This window comes from Eriocheir sinensis, chromosome 36 (genome assembly GCF_024679095.1).
Source record: "Eriocheir sinensis breed Jianghai 21 chromosome 36, ASM2467909v1, whole genome shotgun sequence".
NCBI lineage: Eukaryota > Metazoa > Arthropoda > Malacostraca > Decapoda > Varunidae > Eriocheir > Eriocheir sinensis.
Genome location: NC_066544.1, coordinates 5286848 through 5310645, shown reverse-complemented (window position 1 = coordinate 5310645; position 23798 = coordinate 5286848). Strand labels below are relative to the sequence as shown.

The 23798-nt window shown below is 42.7% G+C and overlaps 1 protein-coding gene across 1 annotated transcript in view; it reads left to right on the top strand.

The window, feature by feature from the left end:
• Positions 1–23798, top strand: part of LOC127007641 (unconventional myosin ID-like) — a 79241-nt gene that overhangs the window by 48409 nt on the left and 7034 nt on the right. Inside the window, exons 2-16 of the mRNA XM_050878826.1 lie at positions 9824–9930; positions 14047–14242; positions 14925–15144; positions 15338–15553; positions 15892–16095; positions 16330–16534; positions 17119–17288; positions 17844–17953; positions 18972–19122; positions 20092–20250; positions 20633–20718; positions 20856–21018; positions 21398–21564; positions 22687–22852; positions 23112–23267. Of these exons, the coding sequence (XP_050734783.1) occupies positions 9824–9930; positions 14047–14242; positions 14925–15144; positions 15338–15553; positions 15892–16095; positions 16330–16534; positions 17119–17288; positions 17844–17953; positions 18972–19122; positions 20092–20250; positions 20633–20718; positions 20856–21018; positions 21398–21564; positions 22687–22852; positions 23112–23267 (2476 nt within the window). The remainder of the gene's footprint in view (positions 1–9823; positions 9931–14046; positions 14243–14924; positions 15145–15337; positions 15554–15891; positions 16096–16329; positions 16535–17118; positions 17289–17843; positions 17954–18971; positions 19123–20091; positions 20251–20632; positions 20719–20855; positions 21019–21397; positions 21565–22686; positions 22853–23111; positions 23268–23798) is intronic.

The following is a 23798-nucleotide window of genomic DNA, read 5'->3' as shown; positions in this document are numbered from 1 at the left end:
GTGTGTGTGTGTGTGTGTGTGTGTGTGTGTGTTCTGTGATGGTCTGGATGAGCCTCTTTCCTCCCAGAAGAGACTCGCCCATAATTTTGTTGATGTTAGTTAGGGCCGAAAAGTGGATGAATGTTATATATTTTTCTTTTCTTGATATGTGTGTGTGTGTGTGTGTGTGTGTGTGTGTGTGTATACTAATGAGCACCTTTGTACCGAGAGACGTATATTAATTAGTCTCAAGCAGGCCACTCAGTCACCGACCACCAGAGAGATAAGACACACACACACACACACACACACACACACACACACACACACACACACACACACACACACACACACACACACACACACACACACACACGTCATTATAAGTTATTAGAGCATTATTGTCGTAGATGGGACTCCCGTGTGTGTTCATCTGCCTCGCCGTCAGCAGCACATCAAAACACTATTAGGTGGAAGTGTCGTGCCTCCACATCTGTGACCGAAGACGAACAAACAAACCGTTGCCGGACGCAGACACACCAGGAAAAAACAAAGACGGACAAACAGGGAGAGATACGTAAACAGACACAGCAGACATAACAGACCGACAGGGTGAGCTACTTAAACAGCCCTGTTGCTTTTTTCCCCTGTTTGTTTTTTGCCCTTGATCTGCTTCCCTTGCTGTAAAAATAAAAACGGACACACCAGAGAAAACAGAGGCACAGACAGACATGGAGAGAGAAAAAAAAAAAAAAAAAACAGACATGGCAGACAAAAGAGACAGACAGACAGCTTAATAAACAGACAGCAGATAAAACAGACCGACAGGGAGAGCTACTTAAACAGCCCTTTGTGTTCCTGTTGTTTTTTTCCCTATTTGTTTTTTGCCCTTTTGCTGTTTCCCTTGCTGTAAAAAAAGATAAAAAGGACACCAGATAAAACAGAGGCACAGACAGACAAGGAGAGCTAAAACAAAACAAAAACAACAACAACAGACACGACAGACAAAAGATACAGACAGACAACTTAATAAACAAGGCAGCAGATGTATACGCATAAATAACGCAAACTATTATCCACTAACGGACTTGAAACTTAAGAAACAAAAAAATATATATTCGTAATACATATACATTTATTTACCAGGCGCAGCAATCACAAATTCAAATACAGACTGACAGGCACAGACGGGGAGGAACAGAATATATGTCGGTGTGGAGGAGAAGTAGGAGGAGGAGGAGGAGGAGGAGGACGAAGAATAATGAGGAAGAGGAAGATGCATTGGTGTAAGAGTGAGAATGATGTGTAACAGGAGGAGGAGGAGGAAGAGGAACGAAAAGAAAAGAAAGGAGAGGAGGAGGAAGAGAAGGAAGAAAGGAAGTAGTAATAATAGTTCACTTACAAGAATAACAACTAGTCCAATTACAAGAAGAAGAATAAAATATGAAAGAGGAGGAGGGGGAGGAAGAAGAGGAGTAGGAGGAGGAGTACCAGTTATGCAGAAGGAAAGTAAGAAGAGGAGGAGGAGGAGGAGGAGTACCAGTTATGCAGAAGGAAAGTAGGAAGAGGAGGAGGAGGAGGAGGAGTACCTGTTATGCAGAAGGAAAGTAGGAAGAGGAGGAAGAAGAAGAAGAGTATTGAGAGTTATACAGCATGCGTGTCGAGGCGTAGCGTCACCCCACCACCAGTCACACCCTTCCCTATATAATCTGTCACCACCCGTTATCAGGCGCCCCTCCCAGCCCGACCCGCGCCTGCAGCAGACGCATCCCGCCGCCCCGCCGCGCCACGCCCTCCCAACTGTCGCGCTGGCGGAGTGGCTGATGTTGCCGGTTACGAATCATCCTCCCTAATATGGCCCGGCTTCGAATAGTGACCCCTGCGAGCGTGCACCTGACACTACACTAACTAGAGAAGAAACTAGCCGGTGAAAGAAGCTGCTGGGGTAAAAAAAACAAAAAAAAACATGGAGGATGAAACTATTGCCTGATATTTTCATTTATTTATTCTGTTTTTATTTAGTTTTTTTTTCTTTACTATTTCTTCCAACTAGAGAAGAAACTAGCCGGTGAAAGAAGCTGCTGGGATCAAAATAAGGATGATAAAACTAATGCCTGTTATTTTCAACGTTAATGTGGCTGATCTTTCTTTTTGGTCCCGTTTTTTTAAGGCATGGTTATTTTTTTTGTCACCTTTTACGAGTGAGTTTGTAACATGTTGACTCCTAACTATACCACCACCATCCCAAAACAATGAATTACAAAGCCAAACTAGTCACTTAACTTACAAATACTAATACGGCGTTTAATATATCTGCCGTATGAGTGAAAACTAGTCAAGGAACGAATTTGCTGTGGTAAAAACCTGAAACGATGCAAAAACCAGGCACGAAGGCGTCGGTCAAGGGTGCGAAGATGAGCGTATAGCGGCATAGGACCACTTGGCCTTTTCACGCCCCCCCACCCCCCCACCCCCACCCGTACACCTTTCGCGGCAGGAGTTCATTGCCAGGTTCATCTCACGCTGACCTCACCTGAACCGCACCCTCTCCTTATACGATGCAGGTGGGCTTGTTATGGTGTTCTGATGTTGGTTTGGTGTTGAGGGTGTGGTTGTGGTAGTGGTATTATGGTGATGGTCATGTTGGTTTGGTGATGTGGTTGTGTGGTGGTGGTTATGATGTGGCACGGGGAGTGTTTTGGTGGTAATGATAGTGGTGTGGTATTCATAAGTAGTGGTGATGGTAGTGTTAGAAAGAGGTATGCAAATGTTGGTACCTTTGTTTACCTGCCTGAAAGTGTGAAGGTGGTGGTGGTGGTGGTGCCGGCCAGGTGTGCGCGATAGAAAGACGTGTGCAAATTATTGTTACCTGTGTTTACCTGTCTGTTTGTGTGAAGGTGCTCGAGTGAGTGAATAGCAACACGTTTGGCCTGTGGAATGTTAATTGTCACGCACTCTGCCTTAGAAGTGTGCGTGGTGAAGCTCTTGTTGCGTGCGTGCTTCACTCACTCACACACACACACACACACACACACACACACACACACACACACACGAGGACACATGTACATAGACCTATCAATTTTACACGCACCATAAAACAGACAAACCCAAACGTAGTCATTAATACACAAGTCCGTATATCATGTACACACACACACACACACACACACACACACACACACACACACACACACCAATGACCGTCAAGTAGTCTCATAACCTAATGTATTTTGTTTATATTCAGGATTATAGTGTTTACCATTCTCTCTCTCTCTCTCTCTCTCTCTCTCTCTCTCTCTCTCTCTCTCTCTCTCTCTCTCTCTCTCTCTCTCTCTCTCTCTCTCTCTCGTCTTCTATTACCTGGGGCCTCGTGTTACGCCTGAAGGTGGCGCCACACAGGTGACTCACAACGTAGAAGCAGCAATAAGGCGGTGATCAGCAATATGACGAACACTATCACCACTCATAGCACTGGAAGACCCGCCCTTGAAAGCCAATAATGTGTAGAGAACGCCTGTAATCATCGGCGTTAAGGTGCTGGATAACTTGCCTTTAGGGGTGACTTCGATGGTTGGAGGTTAGCACAACGCCCTCTCAACGGCTTACGAATGCACAGGTGTGGCCAGGTGGCGCGATCAACACCTTTCCCAGACATTTGCAGGAAGTTGTGGTGGTGGTGGTGTTGTTGGTGGTGACGGGTAGATGGTAGACTGGGGCTCCTCTCTACTTAGCTTCCTGTTTACGTGGTGCCTGCCTGCCTGTTGCCTTCCTTCCTGCCTCCTTACTTACCTGTCTACTTATCTACCTGCTTAACTATCTACCTATCTATTTATCTATATACCTTCCTGCCTGCCTTCCTACCTATCTTCCTTTTCCCCTTCCTTTCCTTCCTGCGATCCTACCTACCTATCTACTTATCTACCTGCTTACCTATACCTATCTATATCTATTTATCTATTTACCTTCCTGCCTGCCTTCCTACCTTTCTTCCTTTTCCCCTTTCCTTCCTTCCTGCGATCCTACCTACCTATCCACTTATCTACCTGCTCACCAATCTACCTATCTTATCTACCTGCTTCCCTACTTACCTACCTTCCTACCTCTCCCTCCCTGCCTTCCTATATCCCATTGTAATCATCATCATTACTGTACGTTTTTCTTTTAGAGCTTTATGGCAACGTCCACCCTCACTGATGCCTACCTTCCATCATCATTGCGGTTGTCAGGCGGCTCGTCATAATTCTTGTTTTCGGGGAGGGATTTTATGACTCCATCATCGTTACTTTCCTCACTGCTCTCCAATCTTCTCTCAAAACGCTCTTCCACCCTCAACATCATAATTTTCCCTCGGACTCCTTTCTCTTTCCTTTAACCGTAACTCTTCATCCCTTCCGTGTCATCCTTGCTTCATCTCAAAACACACACACTTTTTTTTTTTTTACAACAAAGGAGACAGCTCAAGGGCACACAAAAAAAGGAAACTAATAAAAAAAGCCCGCTACTCGCTGCTCCTAAAAAAAGAATCAAAAGAGGTGGCCGAAAGAGAGGTCAATTTCGGGAGGAGAGGTGTCCTGATACTTATCACTAACCCCGTCTCTTCATTTCGTTTTCGGGTTCAGTAGTATCATCTCAACCTCATCTTTCGTCCCTTCATAAATCCCTCCCCTCAACCTCTCCATCCCGGATCGTCCTTTTTTCGTCTCTACGCAGCCTCCTTCACGTATCGCTAATCCCACCTTTTACTTATTTTCTTGGTGTAATAATATCATCCCAACGTCACCTTTCATCCCTTCATATAACCCTTCCCTCAACCTCTCCATCCCGGATCGTCCTTTTTTCATCTCTACGCAGCCTCCTTCACGTATCGCTAATCCCACCTTTTACTTCTTTTCGTGGTGTAATAATATCATCCCAACCTCACCTTTCATCCCTTTATTAATCACTTTTCTCGGCCTCTTTATCCCTCCCATTTTTGCTTCATCTCTATATACACTCCTTCACTCGTCTCTTAATTCGTTTCTTGGTGTAATAACAGCATCCCAGCTTCATCTTTAGTCCCTTCATAATCCGTGTTTTCCCTCCTTAAAACGGTAGCTCCCTGTTCCATTCCGCTCCCTCAGTCCCATTCTCATTCAGACGTCCCACAAACCCTCTCCCTTTTCAGCCATAACACCCTCACTCACTCTTTCCTAAAATCACAGTTGGCGTTTTACTCTTATATTAGCCAAACGCTCTCTCTCATCATCCCAGCAGTCAACCACAACATTCCCTCTCCGTAAAAATTAACTCCGGCTGCTTGTTAGAGATAAAAAAAACAAAAAAACACTGCATTACGGCCTGTTTGCGGAGAGAGCGGCGGCGGCGGCTGTGTTGTTGGACTGCCTTGTGGTATGGCGTGGTGTGGTGTGAGTGTGGCTCGGACCGTCGTGTTGTTGGTGGTGGAGGAGGTGGGTGGCCCGCTGGTGGTAGTTTTTGCGGCTCCTCGTCCTCTTCCCCTTCCTTCCAAGACAGCGGTGTGTGTGTGTGTGTGTCGGGGGATGGGATTAGCAGGAGCAGCAGGTTGAAGCAAGACATATGGCGTCCGTGGGGAGCTCCGTGCAGGCGGGTCAGCAGGACGTGGCTCGTTGCGGTTTGATGCAAGAAGGTGAACGTAATGGTAATGACGGCGGGAGGACCGTGATTCGCGGGGATGCAAATTTGACTTCCTCTTTTTAGTTCGAGGCGAAGAAACTTTTTTGTTCCTGTCTTTTCTTGGTACCGTGGTGACCGGCGATTACATGGAGGTATAAATAGCGGCCTGCGAGGGATATGACCTGCGTGAAGGCTTCTTATCATTGTACTCGTTGACTTAGTGATTGTTTAATACCTCTGTATCTATTTCTTTATCTCTGATACCTCTTTTCTCCTCTTGTGTGGGAGCAATGATTAACCCGGTAGCAGCGACGGGCCAAATTTGTGGCTTTACCGTGTACCAGTGACGGGCCAAATTTGTGGCTTTACCGTGTACCAGTGACGGGCCAAATTTGTGGCTTTACCGTGTACCAGTGACGGGCCAAATTTGTGGCTGTACCAGTGACGGGCCAAATTTGTGGCTTTACCGTGTACCAGTGACGGGCCAAATTTGTGGCTTTACCGTGTACCAGTGACGGGCCAAATTTGTGGCTTTACCGTGTACCAGTGACGGGCCAAATTTGTGGCTTTACCGTGTACCAGTGACGGGCCAAATTTTTTGCCATAATATAAACCCCCCAAAATAGATGATTCATAATCTGATCACAAATGCGTTGATATATATTATGAAATAGTTTACGTGAGTGATGATTTTTCTCATTTTTCTCGCTTAGAGGGTCCTTTAAGAAACATGATCTCCCCGCAGCTACCGGGTTAACGGGTTAGAGAGGTAGTTAGATAAATAGGTAGTCAGTTCATATTCATTTGGCTGCTATTGAGGATTAGGGATTGTAATTGCTACGTGATATTTTGCAACATCGTTAAATCTAACTCTTCTTTGTAACCTGCATAATTTTTTTAACGACTTATTTCCTATGATGTGAGAATAATAAGACATTCCAGACTCTTAGAAATTAGCGCATCTTGTTCAGTATATACCTACCAACCTAATGTAGAAGAGTTAGTCCAGATTACATGTAAAGTGAAGCCGTAGGACAAGCTAGTTTTTCTTTGTTTATTGCTAATGCCAAGGACTAACAGGAACGTTGTCAATTTCAGGTTTTTACTTTATTTTTTTTTTGTATATTAACCTTAAACTTAAACTTAAAGAATTATAGTGAAGTATGTTTTTTGTTTTGTCTAATAGTCTATGCATGAAAAAAAAAAAATATATCCCCCATATAGAAACCCTTTCCCCCACTCCCCAAATCATCAAAGGAGCTTCTCTTTTTCTAACACTTACATTTACCAGGCGTCACAGTCAGCCTTGAAGTCCCCGTCGTGTTATAACATTGAGGCGGTGTGACGAGGGGCCGCGAGGGGGGGCTGAGGCAGGCTGGGGCCACACGCGTCTTGCTGGCCGGTCGGACGAATGCAAACACCAGTCAGTTAGCACGCTCCAGACTTCCTCCTCCTTGATTATTTTTCCTCTTCCTCGTTTCTTCTCTAAATCTTCTTCCTCTTCCTCCTCCTTCATCACCTCTTCCTCTTGTTTCTTCCTTTTTTATGTTTTCTTCCTCTTCCTCCTCCGTGCTTGTTTTTCCTCTTCCTCGTTTTCCTCTTCTCTATATCTTCTTCCTCTTCCTCCTCCTTCATCACCTCTTCCTCTTGTTTCTTCCTTTTTATGTCTTCTTCCTCTTCCTCCTCTTTCTTCTTCCTCTTCCTCCTCCGTGCTTGTTTTTCCTCTTCCTCATTTTCCTCTTCTCTATATCTTCTTCCTCTTCCTCCTCCTTCATCACCTCTTCCTCTTGTTTCTTCCTTTTTATGTCTTCTTCGTCTTCCTCCTCTGTATCTATTTTTCCTTTTCCTCCTCTTTATCGCTTCGTTCTTTTCCTCCACTTTATTGCTTCTTCCTGTTCCTCCTCTTTACAGCTTCTTCCTTTTCCTCCTCTTTACAGCTTCTTCCTCTTCCTGCTTTATTTCTTTCTCCTCCTCCATGAATTCTTCCTCTTCCATTTTGTATATCTTCCTCTTCCTCTTTTTCCTCTTTCTCTTCCGTTATTCTCCCAAGCAGGTTTTGATTCTCTATGGAAAAAGATGAATCGGAGAAAGGGAGAGAGAAAAAAAAAACTTATAGGATTAGTCACGACCTTGTTCTTTTATTACTTTTGCGGCCAGATGAAAGTAAAGTAGGAGAGAAAAAAAATCGTATGTGATGTGCCGATGTAAGAAAAAAAGAAATTGCTGACTACCTTGCTTTTTGTACGTTTGTGTGTGTCAGTGTATGATTATGTAAGTGAAGTGTCGTGCTTATATTGTTAAGGCTTTTTTATTTAATTTTTTTTACGAGCGTGTGTGCGTATAGGTGTTATCCGCAGTCTACTTAGCGTTAGGGGGAAAAAAAAGATGAAAAAAAGTTAAGATCAGCTACTTATGTCAAGTGTCGTAGGATTTTTTTTTCGTATAAAAAAGGCTGAGGTTGCATTTTTCTGCTTCTACTACTATTACTACTACTACTACTACTACTACTACTACTACTACTACTACTACTACTTTTTTTTAAACTTAAACGGGCCTCCATCTATTAGAGTTGCATCGTGAGCGGTATATTCTCATATCCTTTCATATCATATCCTACTACTACTACTGCTGCTACTACTACTACTACTACTACAGCAACATTAGTAACCAGCGCAAACAACTTAAAACATAACCTAATAAAGTAACCGTGACCCAGTTCCTGGATTGACCTGTTGGCACGGACGCCTATCCTCCCCTCTCCCCCCTTCTCTCCCCCTCCCCCGCCCCTCCCTCCATGGTGTGGGGAGGCGTCGCATGGCTGGGGCTTCTTTCGGTGCGGATGACGAGACTCCTGCTAGGGGGCGAGGGTCGGGGGTCTGGGCGGCGAGGGAGGAAGGGAACAACTACTCTGCCCTAGTAAAGAGTTGATGGAGGATTGAAAAGGGAACAGAATGGGAGTGGGCATGTCTGGATATGTCTCCCGTGTCCTAGCAAAGACTTGAGGATGGGTTGATAAGGAACAGCAGAGGAAGAGGAGGTGGATGAGGGAAGGGGAGGATGAGTTGATAAGGAACAGCAGAGGAAGAGGAGGTGGATAAGGGAAGGGGAGGATAGAACAGGAGAGGAAGAGGAGGTGGATGAGGGAAGCGGCGCAAGACTGAACTCCACTCCAGTAAAAACTTTATGGTGATGGGTAGAAAGGTGAAACGGGAAGGGAAGGCAAATTAAATTACTTCGTGCTGCAGTAATGAGTTAGGGAAGGTTAATGAGATAGGTGGAAAGGTGGAAGCGGAGGAGAGGACCGTAGGGGATGACCGTGTGTACCAAAATGGTAGAGTTAAGAGTTGAGTGAAGAACTTAAGGGAAAGGGAGGCGGGAAAAGGTGGGTCACAGGGAACGAATGTTGATGTGAAGGGAGGAAAGGTGAAAGGGGGGCATATGGGGAGGGAAGGGGAGGAAGGGAGGGTCACAAGGGATGTCTGTGCTGGTAAAGAGGTGAAGGTGGGCGGGAAAGAAAGGGAAAAAAAGGAATAATGAAAGTGGATGTGAAGGGAAAAAAATAAATGAAAACAAAGAAGAGGAAGGAGAGGGAAGAAAATTCAAATAGTCATGCATTTATCATTCAAGCTGAAAGTGTGTGTGTGTGTGTGTGTGTGTGTGTGTGTGTGTGTGTGTGTGTGTGTGTGTGTGTGTGTGTGTGTGTGTGTGTGTGTGTGTGTGTGTGTGTTGCTATGTGCATTCCCACAGTTCCACTTAATTATGTACACAGGTGTTGTGAGTCAGTCGCAGGTGAGCACATGTGGACGTGGAAAGGTGGGTGGAGGTGGTGCTTAGGATCCACTACGCACCAATGCCACACCACCACCACCACCACCACTACTACTACTACTACTACTACTACTACTACTACTACTACTGCTACTACTACTACTACTACTACTACTACTACTACTACTACTACCACTACCACTACCACCACTACCACCACCACTACTACTACTACCACCACCACCACCACCACTACCACCACTACCACTACCACCACTACTACTACTAAATTCAAACGTAACCAGATTTCAAGGATAAAATGGTGACATGGAGGAAGAAATGAAGTAGAAAAAAAGAAAAGGGAAGCAGTAGTAGTATGAGCAGGAGGAGGAAGTCACGTTAATTAGCACGCGTTCTAATGACTTTGTTTTCTTCGTTCCAGGTACAATGGCGGGAAGATTTACACGTACATCGGCGAGGTGTGTGTGTCTGTCAACCCGTACAGGACACACAACATCTACGGCAAGGAGTTCGTCAGCCAGTATAAAGGTGAGTAGACAGGTGTGAAGAGGTGCAGGAATGGGACGGGGAGGTATGGAGAGCAAGGGGCTGGTAATGAAAAGGGCCAATTATATGGAGTCTGAAAGGTCCAAAATTGAAAGGGAGAATAATTACGTAGTCTAAAAGAACCCGGAAATGGGTGGCACAATAAACATGTAGTCAGAAGAGGCTAGCAGTGTGAGGGACGAATGTTATGTAGAGTTAAAAGGGACTGTGATTATGTAAAGACAGGAAGGGTTGTAAATGTAATTGACTATATTTATGTAGGGAGAAAGGGCGGAAAATGTATGTATGTAGAGCAAGAAGGCACCAAACAAAAAACAAGAAGTTATTATGTAGAGCCAGAAAGGGATGAAAATAAAAATGGACTAACTGGTATATAGAGGAAAAAGCGCTAGAGGTAGAACAGGAAGAGGAGTGAGGGAGTGTCTTCAAATCTAGGAAATGGGAAATCCAGAGTAGGGCAGGGCAGGAAGAGGTGGTCTAGTGTGAAGGGTTAGCTAAAGACGGCGGAGGAAGTGTGTGGTGTCGTAAGGGTTGTAGTGAAGTGGATGAGTCAGGGTGGAAGTGGAAGAGAGAGAGAGAGAGGAAGTGGAAGGAAAGGAAGAGCTGTGAGTAGTAAAGCATTGCGTGATTAGCTTGTTGTTGTTGTTGTTGTTGTTGTTGTAAGTTAGCATAGAAGTCGTATATATGTATTTTGAAAGTGAGTAGAAAATAAGCGAAAATTATAGACTGGAAGCTTCAAAATCAATATAGCGTTTGATTTACACCGTTTTCATATTAATTCAAAGTATGGGTTGTGATTTACTTCCTTGAGAGAGAGAGAGAGAGAGAGAGAGAGAGAGAGAGAGAGAGAATGTTTGTATAATACCTCAAGTGGATCAGCTGAGTGTATATTTTGTTTCCATTAATAAATCTTGACAGGCGAGGTGCTGGATAAATAGTGGTTAGCGTTATACCTCTCCGATCAGTCTGCTCAATGAAGCCTCGGTTCGAATCCCCGAGGCCGGTTACTTACAGCTGACTCGCACCGCCACGTCATGCTCTCGGTAGATATATCAACGCCGCCTTGTTATTCCTTAGGAGATTGCCTTTGATGACCTTTAACGGTAAGAGGGACGAGGCAGGCCATGAGTCGTGTATGAAAAAAAAGAAGAAAAAAAAAAAAAAGAATACCGGCTCCAATACAGAAGACGGTGTGCTGGAGAGGGTGGTGCACAGCAAAGTCTAATTATAACTTTGGTGCACAGCGGGTCAGGTCGAGGTCCGTATTCTCAGACGCTTCCACCTCTCACATCAACTCGTTCCAAAGGCCGAAAAGGGGACTACTCTAGTTTCACATGTTTTTTTTTTCACGTTCATGTCACGTTCATGTTACAGAAGCCTTGTCAAACTACCACTATGACCATATACCTGCTCACAACGTCTACGAAAGCCTTCTCAAATGTAGGTGTGTAAGCCCCGAAATGTTTAGGAACGTGGCCCCTAATTAGGAGCATGGAGACGAGTGTTCTAATAAACCACATCACGGGTTCATTCCACACCTTCATGAGTTGGAGTGTTTGAACGTCGTGTGCTTGTACTTACTATCTTATGAACATCGTGATTAATTAACTAGTAGCGAAAAACAAATTATTGGTCCAGATGGCTCTGAGGGATTTTACAGTATTGCTCTGTAACATCAGAAATTGCAAACATAAAGCCAATTGCTGATAACCCATTAAAAAATGACGCCATTGCAGAATTTCACGTGAAATATCAGCAATAGAGGTCGCTGCTGTTATTTTTTTTTTTATCAATAACCATAAAAGTAATGTTACATTCTCCGCCTCCTTTCGGCGATGGAGCGTGCAGCAGTTACTTCCACGCAGGTATTCCAGGCACCCTCGTCACGTCCCAGATCGTGGTCACGTCTGTGTTGTGGATGAGCGTCACTGTCTGCGAGCACAGATGCGAGGCGCGGGAAGCAGTATTGTGGTCGCGATGCTCAGTTCGATCCGCCTCAGCCTGTCCTTGAGATCTCAGGCAACGCGGAGTTGTTTGCTTGAGCCGCGAAGATCAAACAGTTACCGTGATTATGAAGCGTTCCTGACGTGTTGGAGCACTCGAGGAAAGAAATGTGTCATCCTGAGTGTCATAAAGGAATGATATTAATTTTTTAAATTAATAATTTTGAGGAAGGTATTCTTAGTTTTTTCTAGTACTTTTTTTTTCGTTAAGCCTTTGGTCTGCTTTCTTACCCCTCCCCCCCCAAAAGTACAAACACTTTAACTTGTTACATTCCAGCTCGTTACGTTCCTGCTCCTGGTGGTAGTCCGCCTATGTTATTTCAAACTTACATTGAAGAAAGCAAGAATTTGTATGGTGCGGCGCCGCTGGGTTCATGGTTGTGTCGGCACGCAGCTGCCCGGGTGTTAAGTTACTGGTGTTGTTGGGTGTTGGATGTCTGCGGTGGTTACCCTTCCATCTAGACTCGGACTTACACACCCTTACAGCACCCTTTAGGTTGGGGGCGGTGCCACGCTGCCCTTGCCGTTCAATCTTAGCGTCTAATACTCTCATGCTGGGTGTTGGTTATCCATCTTCCGCTTGAGTGATGGCCGGGAAGTTGTGATCACTGGTGCTGAAGTTATTATCGTTTTTTTTCTATTTAACGAGCTAGTTATGAAACGCCCATTAAGCACTGACTTTTTACTTTGCATCAATCCTGCAAGTCGCAAAGGTTTGCTGCTGCTGGTCGGCCTGAAATCATAGTGGTATGGAGTTTTTTGTGTCTTCTAATAAAAGTGCTTTTGATGCAGATTTTTAGGAATTTTTGTCAAGTGTCATTCTTGCGAGCGTTTCTCTGTTGTCCACATTCCGTGGAGACGTTGCCCTTGTTGGTGGTATTCAGCCCTCATGCTTCTTTATCAAAATGGCCTCGATACACATGGTTAGTCTATGCCAAAAGCCTGTCGTTTAGTCCCGTCCCTCCCCATCCCTGACCCGCATGGGAGAGGCCCTCATGGGACATTTCCTCATCCCTAGTAGGGTAGTCCTCAGACGGCCATGTATTACGCAGCTAAAGACGAAGCTGGGTCTTAGCACCGGGGACACGCGTCGATGGGCGGGCCGACAGAACAGTGGCCGAGACCGGCTCTGTGGTGGAAAGTCTGTATATCCTCAGGATGCTCTTTGTCTTCCGGGCGGCAGGTCCCTCTTCATCCTTGTCACCACAGTGGTGACACACGCATCAGTTCCTGGCGCCAAGAGAGCATCGCCGCGGCACGCGTTGCTTCTCACGCTCGCCACCGCGGAAGACAGAGTGGCTGGCTGCCTTGCCCGCCACCCACCACCACGCGTCACCGCCTCTGCACTCATCCGCCTCGGTGCCTGCCTGTCTGCAGTAACGCCATGCAACACCACTATATCAATGTCAATCATGATGATATATTTTTCTCAGGATTCGTTGGAGGGTTACCAGAAGTTGGTAGTCATCCCAGGTGCGTGACAGGCGCTCGACGTTTTCTATTTTATTTTGCTTGAGCTGCCTCCTTTTCCGTATATATATATATATATATATATATATATATATATATATATATATATATATATATATATATATATATATATATATATATATATATATATATAAAGATCAGGCTAAACCCAACAAGCATTACAAAATGCATGCTGCGGGATAAGCATTTGTAGGTAAAACACGTCGGGTCAATAGACTTTCAAACAATTATAACGAGCATTTCTTTAGATTGTTAGTTTGTTACTAATTTATAGTCTATGCCATGTGAGGGTTAATTTTTAGTGTATTTTTTCACAGAACTTGCTTGCTATAGCATTAATCTAAGGTGCTCAGGTACTCAGTAGGATGGCCACCGAATATGAATCGGTGGGAAAAGGTCGGTAACAATAATTCTTCATAGACACTCAATCAGCACGTTCATAAGTTGGCAAGCTAATCAAATACTTCTGGTAATGTTTTGTAATGTAGAGCCTATAGTCATACGAATACGTTTGGGCCCCCATAACGCCAGTATGCGTTTCGACCTGACACAAATGAGGGGAAAGGTAACAGGTGCTAATCCCTCGGCGTGCTGTCGTCCACAGGCCGCGAGATCTTCGAGCGGCCGCCGCACATCTTCGCCATCGCCGACGCCGCGTACAAGGCCATGAAGAGGCGAGGCAAGGACACCTGCATCGTCATCTCCGGCGAGTCCGGCTCTGGCAAGACCGAGGCGTCCAAGATCATCATGAGATACATCGCCGCCGTCACCAACGTGGCCGGCCAGCAGGAGGTGGAGAGGTGAGGCGCGGCGTGTGTGTGTGTGTGTGTGTGGCCGCGGCCGTGCTTAGATGAGTCTTGGGAGGGGAGAGGGACCGCTGAGCTGTCACCTGCTGTCGTGTAATGAGATTTTCTCTTTTAAAGCTGTTGGAGTAAGTAGTAATACTGTCTGGATCCGTTTTAAAATCCTAAGATGCTTTAAAATAGAAGCTTAATATGGAAAAGTCACTCTATTGGAATTAAGTTATCGAACAGCTACAGGAAATGACCATCAGATTAAAATGCATTGGGGGTAGAATGGGCTTTTTAGGAAGAACTTATAGGACTTTTCATAGAATTGGGACGGAATTCCCGCGCGCGCGCGCGCACACAAAAAAAATGAAGAAAAACAAGTTAAAACATTCACAAGGGTCACCTATTGCCTTTGATCTGTGGTTGCTTGTTTGGTGGACCCTGAAGGCAGAAACATTGTGATGGTGAAGAGAGGAAATGAAAGAAAAGCGCTGTTGCTGTTACTGTTTTTAAAAGTGATCCACGAAGGCTTGCTGCAGTTTTAGTCTTGGGTTACGCTGTCTTTGCCACTGTGGCTGCAGTAACCTCATTTCAAGGTTATGCTTGCGTCTGCTGCACCTCTCAGGTCATTGGTTATGGGATATTTCAATATCCTTACTTCGTTTGAACACTAACTTTCCTCCTTTTATAGGGTCAAGAACATCCTCCTTCAATCTAATGCCATCCTCGAGGCCTTCGGTAATGCCAAGACCAACAGAAACGACAATTCTTCACGTTTTGGGAAGTACATGGACATTAACTTCGACTTCAAGGGGGACCCTATTGGAGGCCACGTCCAAAACTACCTCTTGGAGAAGTCTCGAGTCATCCTCCAGCAGCAGGGGGAGAGGAACTTCCACTCATTCTATCAGGTGAGTAAACTTTGCTTGCAGAGAATGGGAGACCAGTTTGTAGTTTTCTTTAAGAGACGAGCTAAATTATAGTAATAAAATGTGTTTGATATAATATTATGCCTTATTAATTAAGGACTCAAACTGATTAAACACTTCAGCAGCTCTATAATAAAGAACAAAACTTCCTAATATACCATTGACAACTCAACAGGTGCTCTTCGGTGCAACAGACTCCGAATTGTCACGACTGAAGTTGAAACGTAATGTCAGTACCTACCACTTCATCCGTCAAGGAGGCACTCCCAGGGTGGACTCTATAGCAGACAAGAGTGACTACAAGGCTGTCCAGTCTGCTTTCAAGACACTTGGCTTCACAACAGACCAAGTGGATGCCATCTGGAGGATTGTTGCGGCCATCCTGCACATGGTAAGTGTCAGGTGCATGACTTCCTTAATGTTGCTGGTGTTTAGTGTGGAAAAGTATATTGACTTTGTTTACTATATATACTCTGTAGATGTAGTGTTTGAAAGTGATGATGTATGATTTATGCTTTCCAGCTCTTGAAGCATCAGTGGCATCATTTTATTTCCATGTTTTATGTAATGAGCACAAATGAAATAGCTTCATTTAAAAAAAAAAATAACAGTTAAATAAGTAACCAGTAGAATGTATTTTGTCACCCTAGTGCCATTAACTAACTAATTGAAAAAAATTATACTCATTCAAAATAAAATCATTGACAACTCGCTCCATTTTTCCCTTAGGGTAACATTGAGTTCAGTTCTGGTGGGGACGAGACACAAATTCAGAACCCTCAAGAGGTGAAGAACATCGCAGAGCTGCTGAGGGTGTCACCAGAGGAGGTGAAGAAGGCCCTCTGCCACCGAGTGATTGCCGTGCGTGGGGAGGTCATGGAGAAACGACACACTGACAGTGAGGCAAGCTTTGGCCGAGACGCCTTTGCCAAGGTAATTCATCCCTCTCAGGGCACTGTGGCTTATTTTGTTGTCCTCACCTGTACTTCTATCATATCAATTTGACATCAGTTATTGCAGCTAAAGATAAGTTTGTTGTTTGAATAATAAATTTTTAGTTAATTACAGATTATGTAACTTGATTTAGCCTCTGTACATGCAAGGTCATACATACATGTGAGTATATTCATGGAATCAGACATATCCTGAGCCAAGTCCCTTCCCCAGGCCATCTACGAGCGACTCTTCTCTTTCATCGTGGAAGGGGTGAACAATGCCATAGAAGTCCGCTATGAAGGTGCTGCTGCCCGCTACAAGTACAACACTGTCATAGGTGTCCTTGACATTTATGGTTTTGAAATATTTGAAAAGAACAGCTTTGAACAGTTCTGTATCAACTACTGTAATGAGAAACTGCAGCAGCTTTTCATTGGTGAGTGGAATCAACTGTTATAATAGGTATTGAATATCATCAAAAGGGAGCCTCTTTTGTATTGTGCTGTGGTGCACAAAGTCACATTGTTCACCTTCATTTAGGATAGTGTAATGGGAGCATAACCTCTCTAAATGTTCATGTACTTACTCTGCATAAGCTTTATTTCAGATCTGTATACATCAGCACATGGGACTGAACAAGTGGTTGTTTGATATGTGAATAAGTAGTGTGTGTCATTAGAACTTTTCTAGGCCATTTATGACAGAACAGAGGAAAGGGCAGTGAATATAGTTAGTGATTCTGATGGGAAATATACATACATGATAAGGAAAGGGAGGGGGGTTCCGTAGTATCAGGATTTTTTCTTTTCTTCCAAGAGTGAATGTGAATGACTAGTCCAGACTTTAGAAAAAAATCATAAATTGTCTATATGTTGATCATATAAAAGAGCACAGCTTAAGTTATTTGGATTGATGAATTTTTCAGCACTAATTTTATAAATTTTTAATTATACTAGAGCTTTCTGAAAATAATTCTCCACTTTGACTAATGATATTGGTTCTCCTCCTCCTCCTCCCCAGAGCTGGTGCTGAAGCAGGAGCAGGAGGAGTACAAAAGGGAGGGCATTGAGTGGCAGAACATTGAGTACTTCAACAACCAGATCATCTGTGACCTGGTGGAGCAGCAGCACAAGGGAATCATCGCCATCACCGACGAGGCGTGTCTCAACGTGGGCAAAGTCACTGATGAGGTGAGTCCCTAAAATGCATATTAGATTTTGTTTTTTAGTTAAGATTTTTTGGCATTGATTTTGTAATTGTTGGTGTTGGTTGAAGCACCTCATGCACGTTGGTTATATTTCCATATGGGGGGGGAAAAAAGAAAAAAAAAAAAAAAATCAAGCCATTGGTGAAGCAGCAGACATAAGGCCATTCATCTATTAATGTAGATCCTATAAAGGTGTTTATACAGCATTGTGGCGCTTGGATTATTTTCTGCTTTGTCTTGGTGTAGTTTTCTTCAGTGAGAATTTTAAGCATCACAGCTGATTTAGTGAAGCTGATAGCATGTAGTAGGCTTATATTTTATTCCGTTTTTCTGTTGCTGGAATGACAAAAGCATGGAATATTTTAATGCCACTTCAAGATTTTTATGACTTTTTATTACTATTGTGCCATGAGATATTTTATTGGATTTTACAAATTTATGGTGCCTTTAGTGCAGTGAAGCTTATAAGAAAACAACAAAATCTGATATGTAAGTGTAAGCCATTACAATTGAATGAGTCTTCCTCTCCCTTCCTCAGATGTTGCTGGAGGCCATGGAAAAGAAACTGAAGGACCACAAACACTTCACCACGCGCAAACTCTCCCCCATGGACAAGGAGCTCAAGCATGTGGAGGAATTCCGCGTCAAGTGAGTGTCTTCCTAGCATTTTTGCACTTTGGCCTTCACTATTGATGCTGTCATCAATTAGTTGTATTTTGCAGCCTTGAGTGTTCATGATAAATATCTGTACAAATCATAAGCATTGCTTATGACATTTTCTACTATTAGACAGTGAGGAAGTGTACCTCCTGTAAATAGAAAGGGAACTAAGACCTATAGGGATGTAAATCTAGTCATGTGTGTAAACCTTTTTTTTAATGAGTTCTACCTCAATGGTGTAGTAATTAGCATGCCTAGGTAGGTATCTGCAGGCCTGGGTTCAATCCCAGCCTGGGCAATCTATGTGCAGCCCATCCAGCTGTTTGTCCTTTTTGTGTGGCTCAATAAATACCTAGGTATACCTGGGGGAACCATGAAGTAAACTATGGCAATCCAAATTTCACACTGGCCCTGTGTCCTGGGGAAATGGGTTACCAACCAAAGGCTTAACCCCTTCACTCTGGTGATGCCGACGCTGGTGTCTGACGGGCATCCGAAGGCGTCACTGTTAGTCCTCGTCTTAACTTCTTAATATTCCCTCTTCCATTTCCTCTTAATCCTCTTCTAAACCTCTTAAGAGGAAATGGAAGAGGAATTTAGAGGAGGATTGAGAGGTTTAGAAGAGGATTACACCTCTTCCATTTCCTCTTGACCCTTTCCATACTGTGACGCCGATGTCTGCGTCACGGATGGAAAGGGTTCAGGGCTGAGGTGACTGAGATGAGTGCTAACACAATGCATGGCTGTAGCATATGCTTCCAAATTTAATTCTACCAGTTATTAGACTTTCAAGCATATAAAATAATATATAATAATCTATATTGCCAAATAATGATGTTATATTAATTCAGCTAGGTATCTGGTCATTATTTCCCCATAGCGAAATAGGAAAATATTTCTTCCATGACTTTATAGTATAAATTTTGGATAGATGTTTAGATTTGTTAGAGTTTATTTTTAAAGCCATGTTCCGAAATCTGCTGACCATATATACTTTCTTTTCCAGGCACTATGCAGGTGATGTGGTGTACAACATCAAAGGTTTCCTAGAGAAGAACAAGGACACGCTTTTCCAGGACTTCAAGCGCCTGATGTACAGCTCCTCCGACACAGTTATTTCCAACATGTGGCCGGAGGGAGCCCAAGACATCACCATGGTGAGTGTCAGGCCATGATTTTGTGGGTTACTAAAAAAATGGATCTATTTCTTTCTAGCTTTCCTTATCCACACATACTCGTAAGTGGCATTGATAAAAGAAATAGACAAGGTGATTGAAATAAAATATTTACCTCTAAGCTTTCTGCCTTTCACTTGGTGTGTTTTCAATGTAATGTTCACTATAGACGATTCACCCAAGTCTGAGGTGTACATTATCGTGCGCTGGCAACCTGCTGTCCCACGGTGTGTGCCTGATTTTGTGGATAATGTATGATAGCATATGCATAGGAATGTCGTCATTATTAATGATATGCAGGGAACAATAACAAATACCATCAATTATAGTTGATTTTGAGTTAAAAATCATTAGTACTGTCACAAACAGCTGTTTTGTTAACTTAAAAGACCACTGATTATAATTATTAAATATCTTTGATGTTGTTCACCACTGTGAAAATTAGCACTCAAAATCGACTATAATTGACTGTATTTGTTATTGTTGCTTGCATGTTATTGAAACTGACAACTGTTTCCTATGCCTAGGCTATCATACATTATCCACGCAATCAGACATGCTGAGTGACAACAGGTTGCCAGTGCATGATAATGCACACCTCAGACTTGGGTGAACTGACTATAGGTTTTATTTTGCTCTTTTGCTTAAATCATGCCTGAGTGGTATCAGGAAAAATTCTGTCATGTAACATAATTTTCAATCTTCGTTATTTTCACTTACATCAGTTGTTCCATTTTCATTGGCTTAAACATTTGATGATTCTCATTGTCATAATATTTGTTGGAGCAATAGTTTCATTGCCTTGGATGCCCTGCATGACAAGCAACCCTTCTCCCCATTTTTATGGACTTGACTGATTTTTAGTTGGGCTGGGTTGTCCCCCCCTGAGCCTGGGTTAATTTTCAATCATATCCTGTAATTTTCCTCAAATATTTCCGTTCTTTCCTGCAGACAACAAAACGCCCCCAGACTGCTGGAACACTCTTCAAGAACTCAATGATTGCATTAGTCAAAAACCTGGCCTGCAAGGAGCCTTACTACATCCGCTGCATCAAACCCAACGAACAGAAGTCCCCTGTCATCTTCGACCAGGAGCGGGTCATTCACCAGGTTTGTCCACAGTAATCTTGCTGAGGTTTGAGGTATCAACATGGGGAACACATTTTTGCATTGATTTTTTTGAGAGGGGCTTTAAAATATCATTCAACAATATCATTTTATTTGTAATTCTTCTATTAAAAAAAATCACTATTTACGTTAGCTGTCTGGGAAAAAATTCTTCACGTGTAAAAGCAAATTGAGATCCAAGATCTTAAGGGTTCTCACTTATCATTAAGCTTGCAATGTTCTATGCATTAAGGCATTATTGACAGCTTTTATATTTCTCCCATGGTTATTTGGTTTACATTGGCTTTGGGACTCATGAGGGTATTATTAATGCATTAATGCAAAGGTTTGATAAATTTGATTCCTAACACGCATTTTAAATCAGGTCAACTATCTTGGTCTTGTGGAGAACCTGCGTGTGAGGAGAGCTGGCTTTGCATACAGGCAGAGCTACGACCGCTTCTTGAGGAGGTGAGGAGCCTGTGGCTCACTGTGTTCTGTGTCTTACAGTAACTAATGATGAAGCTATAAACATTATATTATAATTATATAGATGGTGGAACACTTCTATTGGAGCAGAAATTCAGTTATAATTTTTTTTGTTTCAGGTACAAGATGATCTCTCAGTACACTTGGCCAAACTTCCATGGAGGAACAGATCATGAGGGAACAAAGATCCTGGTAGAGGAGCAAGGCTTCACTGGTGATGTCAAGTATGGCAAAACCAAGATCTTTGTGCGCTCCCCACAGACACTCTTTGCCCTGGAACAGGTAATGTATATTGAAGTGCCTCGGAATGTTTTTTTCACCTCTATTTTTTAAGCATCCATATGATCAATGGCAAGTGATTCAAGTCATATATGACAATGTGAGTGGAAACCCAGTGTGTACATGACAGCAGGTCAGTGTAGGGCATTAAGGTAAATGTTCAGTAGGTAATGATATCCTCTGTTCGATCAGCCTCACAGGAAGTACTGAGTTATATTTGTGCCACTGACAGGCTAAAGATTTCTTCTCAGGTTGGAGAAATCCAATAAATATACTTCAGGGCTTCATTTAGTTAAGGAAACAGTTTAGGTTTGAGTAACATAACTACATGAGATTCTCTTTCAGATGTAATTTCTGAGGAACTAAAAACATTATTTTTCAGGCAAGGGCAAAGTTGATCCCTGGCATTGTGATCTTCTTGCAAAAAATGTGGCGAGGTGCCGTGTGTCGGCTGAACTACCGGCGCATGGTGGCGGCCATCAAGATCCTGCGGCATTACCGCCTCTACAAGATGAGGACCTACATGCTGGAGCTGAACAGAGTCTTCAGGTGGGTACTTTATCATGGATTTCCTAAAATTCCTCTCATTTATATAATTTTGATTTTGTGATGTTTTGTCTAGATAACCTTATGAAATCAGTTCATTAAGCATTTGTTTATGAATGTATATCTTTTAAGACTGACTTCTGTTTAAAAACCTTGTAGCCTTCCAGTATTTGATTTATATTTTGATATATTTCATAATGAGGCCAATTATTGATGTATCAAGATCAAAGCAACTTCAACTTTTTCTTAAAACAAAATTGTCAGGGCTCGGCAAACCTTGCAGGAGATGAACTGTGAGAAACAACAGATTGAAGGTTACAGTCCCATGTAAGGACATGTCTGTCTTCCCCAAACCACATAGATAGACTTAGTGTAGCCTTTCCCCTCCTCACACAACTTTGACCCAGTGTAATGTCCTAAATCATCACAGCCTATGAAGTATATGCCATAATTATGAACCTTATGGTATAAATTCTTGTTGTCAAGAAAAATATGTAATAATGTACTGTGTTGAACCCTGTGATTCTAATTAGTTTGAGATTTTTGTTGATATTGCCACCAGTTAAAAATAAACTTATATTCAATCTGGATTTCATATATTTGCAATTTCAATTAAGAAGTAGTGATTATGATAAATACCTTATCACATCTCTGAAACACCAATACAATTAATGTAGTTGTTAGATTGTGTCCATTGAGAGTAGTGTTCAATAATTTGAAATTTATGGAAATCACAATTTATTAATTTCCCATTCATATTTGTTATGGAAGTGAAACTCCTGTTGCTCATGAAAATATTGGATTTTAAATTTGTATACATTTTATAGCCATGGAAAGAGAATCCTTAAAGAAAAACCTCTGATCCAATGAAAGTTTTTCCAGCTTTTAATACGAAAAAAAAAGACATCTACAAGAGAAGTCATGTAGGAAGAGAATCTGAAACCATTAATAATCACATAATTAATAATCATGTAACAGATGGTATATTGAATGTGTTTGTTAACCAATTAGGGAGGAGCTTTGAATACTTTGATAATGAGATACAAATGTGTTGTGACCATCCATAGTTTCATACCAAGTCCAGCAAGAAAGGAGACATATTACCAAGTTTGTTAATTCCTCCAGGAACGTGAAGCAGATGCCAGATTATGGAAAGCATGTGCGCTGGCCGGCACCGCCCCTTGTGCTGCGGTCCATGGTGTCAGACTTCCAGAGCATCCATAGCCGCTGGCGCGCCCACATGATCCTCTCCAATGTGCCCAAGTCAGACTGGCCTCAGCTGCGAATCAAGGTGAGTTACAAATGTCCATATACAGTATGTAGGTATTCACCTTGTTTTATAAGTGTCACCCATGCCAAGGACATAATCCAGTTTACTGCATTTTCTTAAATTTACACATTCAGAGTTATCTTGTAAACACGAAAATACATTAGTATGTGAGTGATTCATAAATTGTTGAATATTTCGGTACAAAACAGAAGAGAAAATGTACCTTTACTTTGAGGATGTTATATAACTGAAGAGTGAATGGTGTTTGTTGTGGTGGTAGGTGATCGCTGGGGATGCTCTGATGGGCAAGCGAGCAGACTGGGGAGTGAGGGAGAGCTGGGAAGGAAACTACCTGGCCTCAAGCAAGGAGAACCCAGAGTGTGCCCAGTTCCAGTCATCCCTGAGGAACATGCGTAACAAGGATGCCTTCAGGGAGGTGAGTACTGACAAGTTCTCATGATGCAGTCTAAAGTTACAGGAAAAGTGTGATACGAGTGCTCATGTCCTTTCCATTTACCAAACATCAGTGTGGATGAGTCGTCTTTATACAGAGATTTAGGAATAGTCTACTTGAGAGCAGTATTGTATTAACATTGAAATTCCTTCCTAAGTATCCAGTTTTCTTTTACTGCATTCAGAACTTCATAATGTAGTTCATACAAAATCAAATAAAAAGTATTTGTAGAGGGAATAGAAAGCCCACCTCAAATGGAAGGCAAAAACTATAAAATTAAATTGACTTGTGGGTTATTTATACTTAAGATCATTTCGTGAACTTTTTATTTGAAATGAAACATTTGATTACAGCTTTTCTTTTTTTCTTTTTTAAAGTAGTGCAGTAAGTAACACTAACATGTGAAAATATGTTTTCAGTTAATTTAAAGGTAAGCAATGGCAGAGTAGGAAAACTCAAGATCTATGCCAACAGTGTGACCCGAAGGGAAAACTTTTTTTTCTTCAAACCATT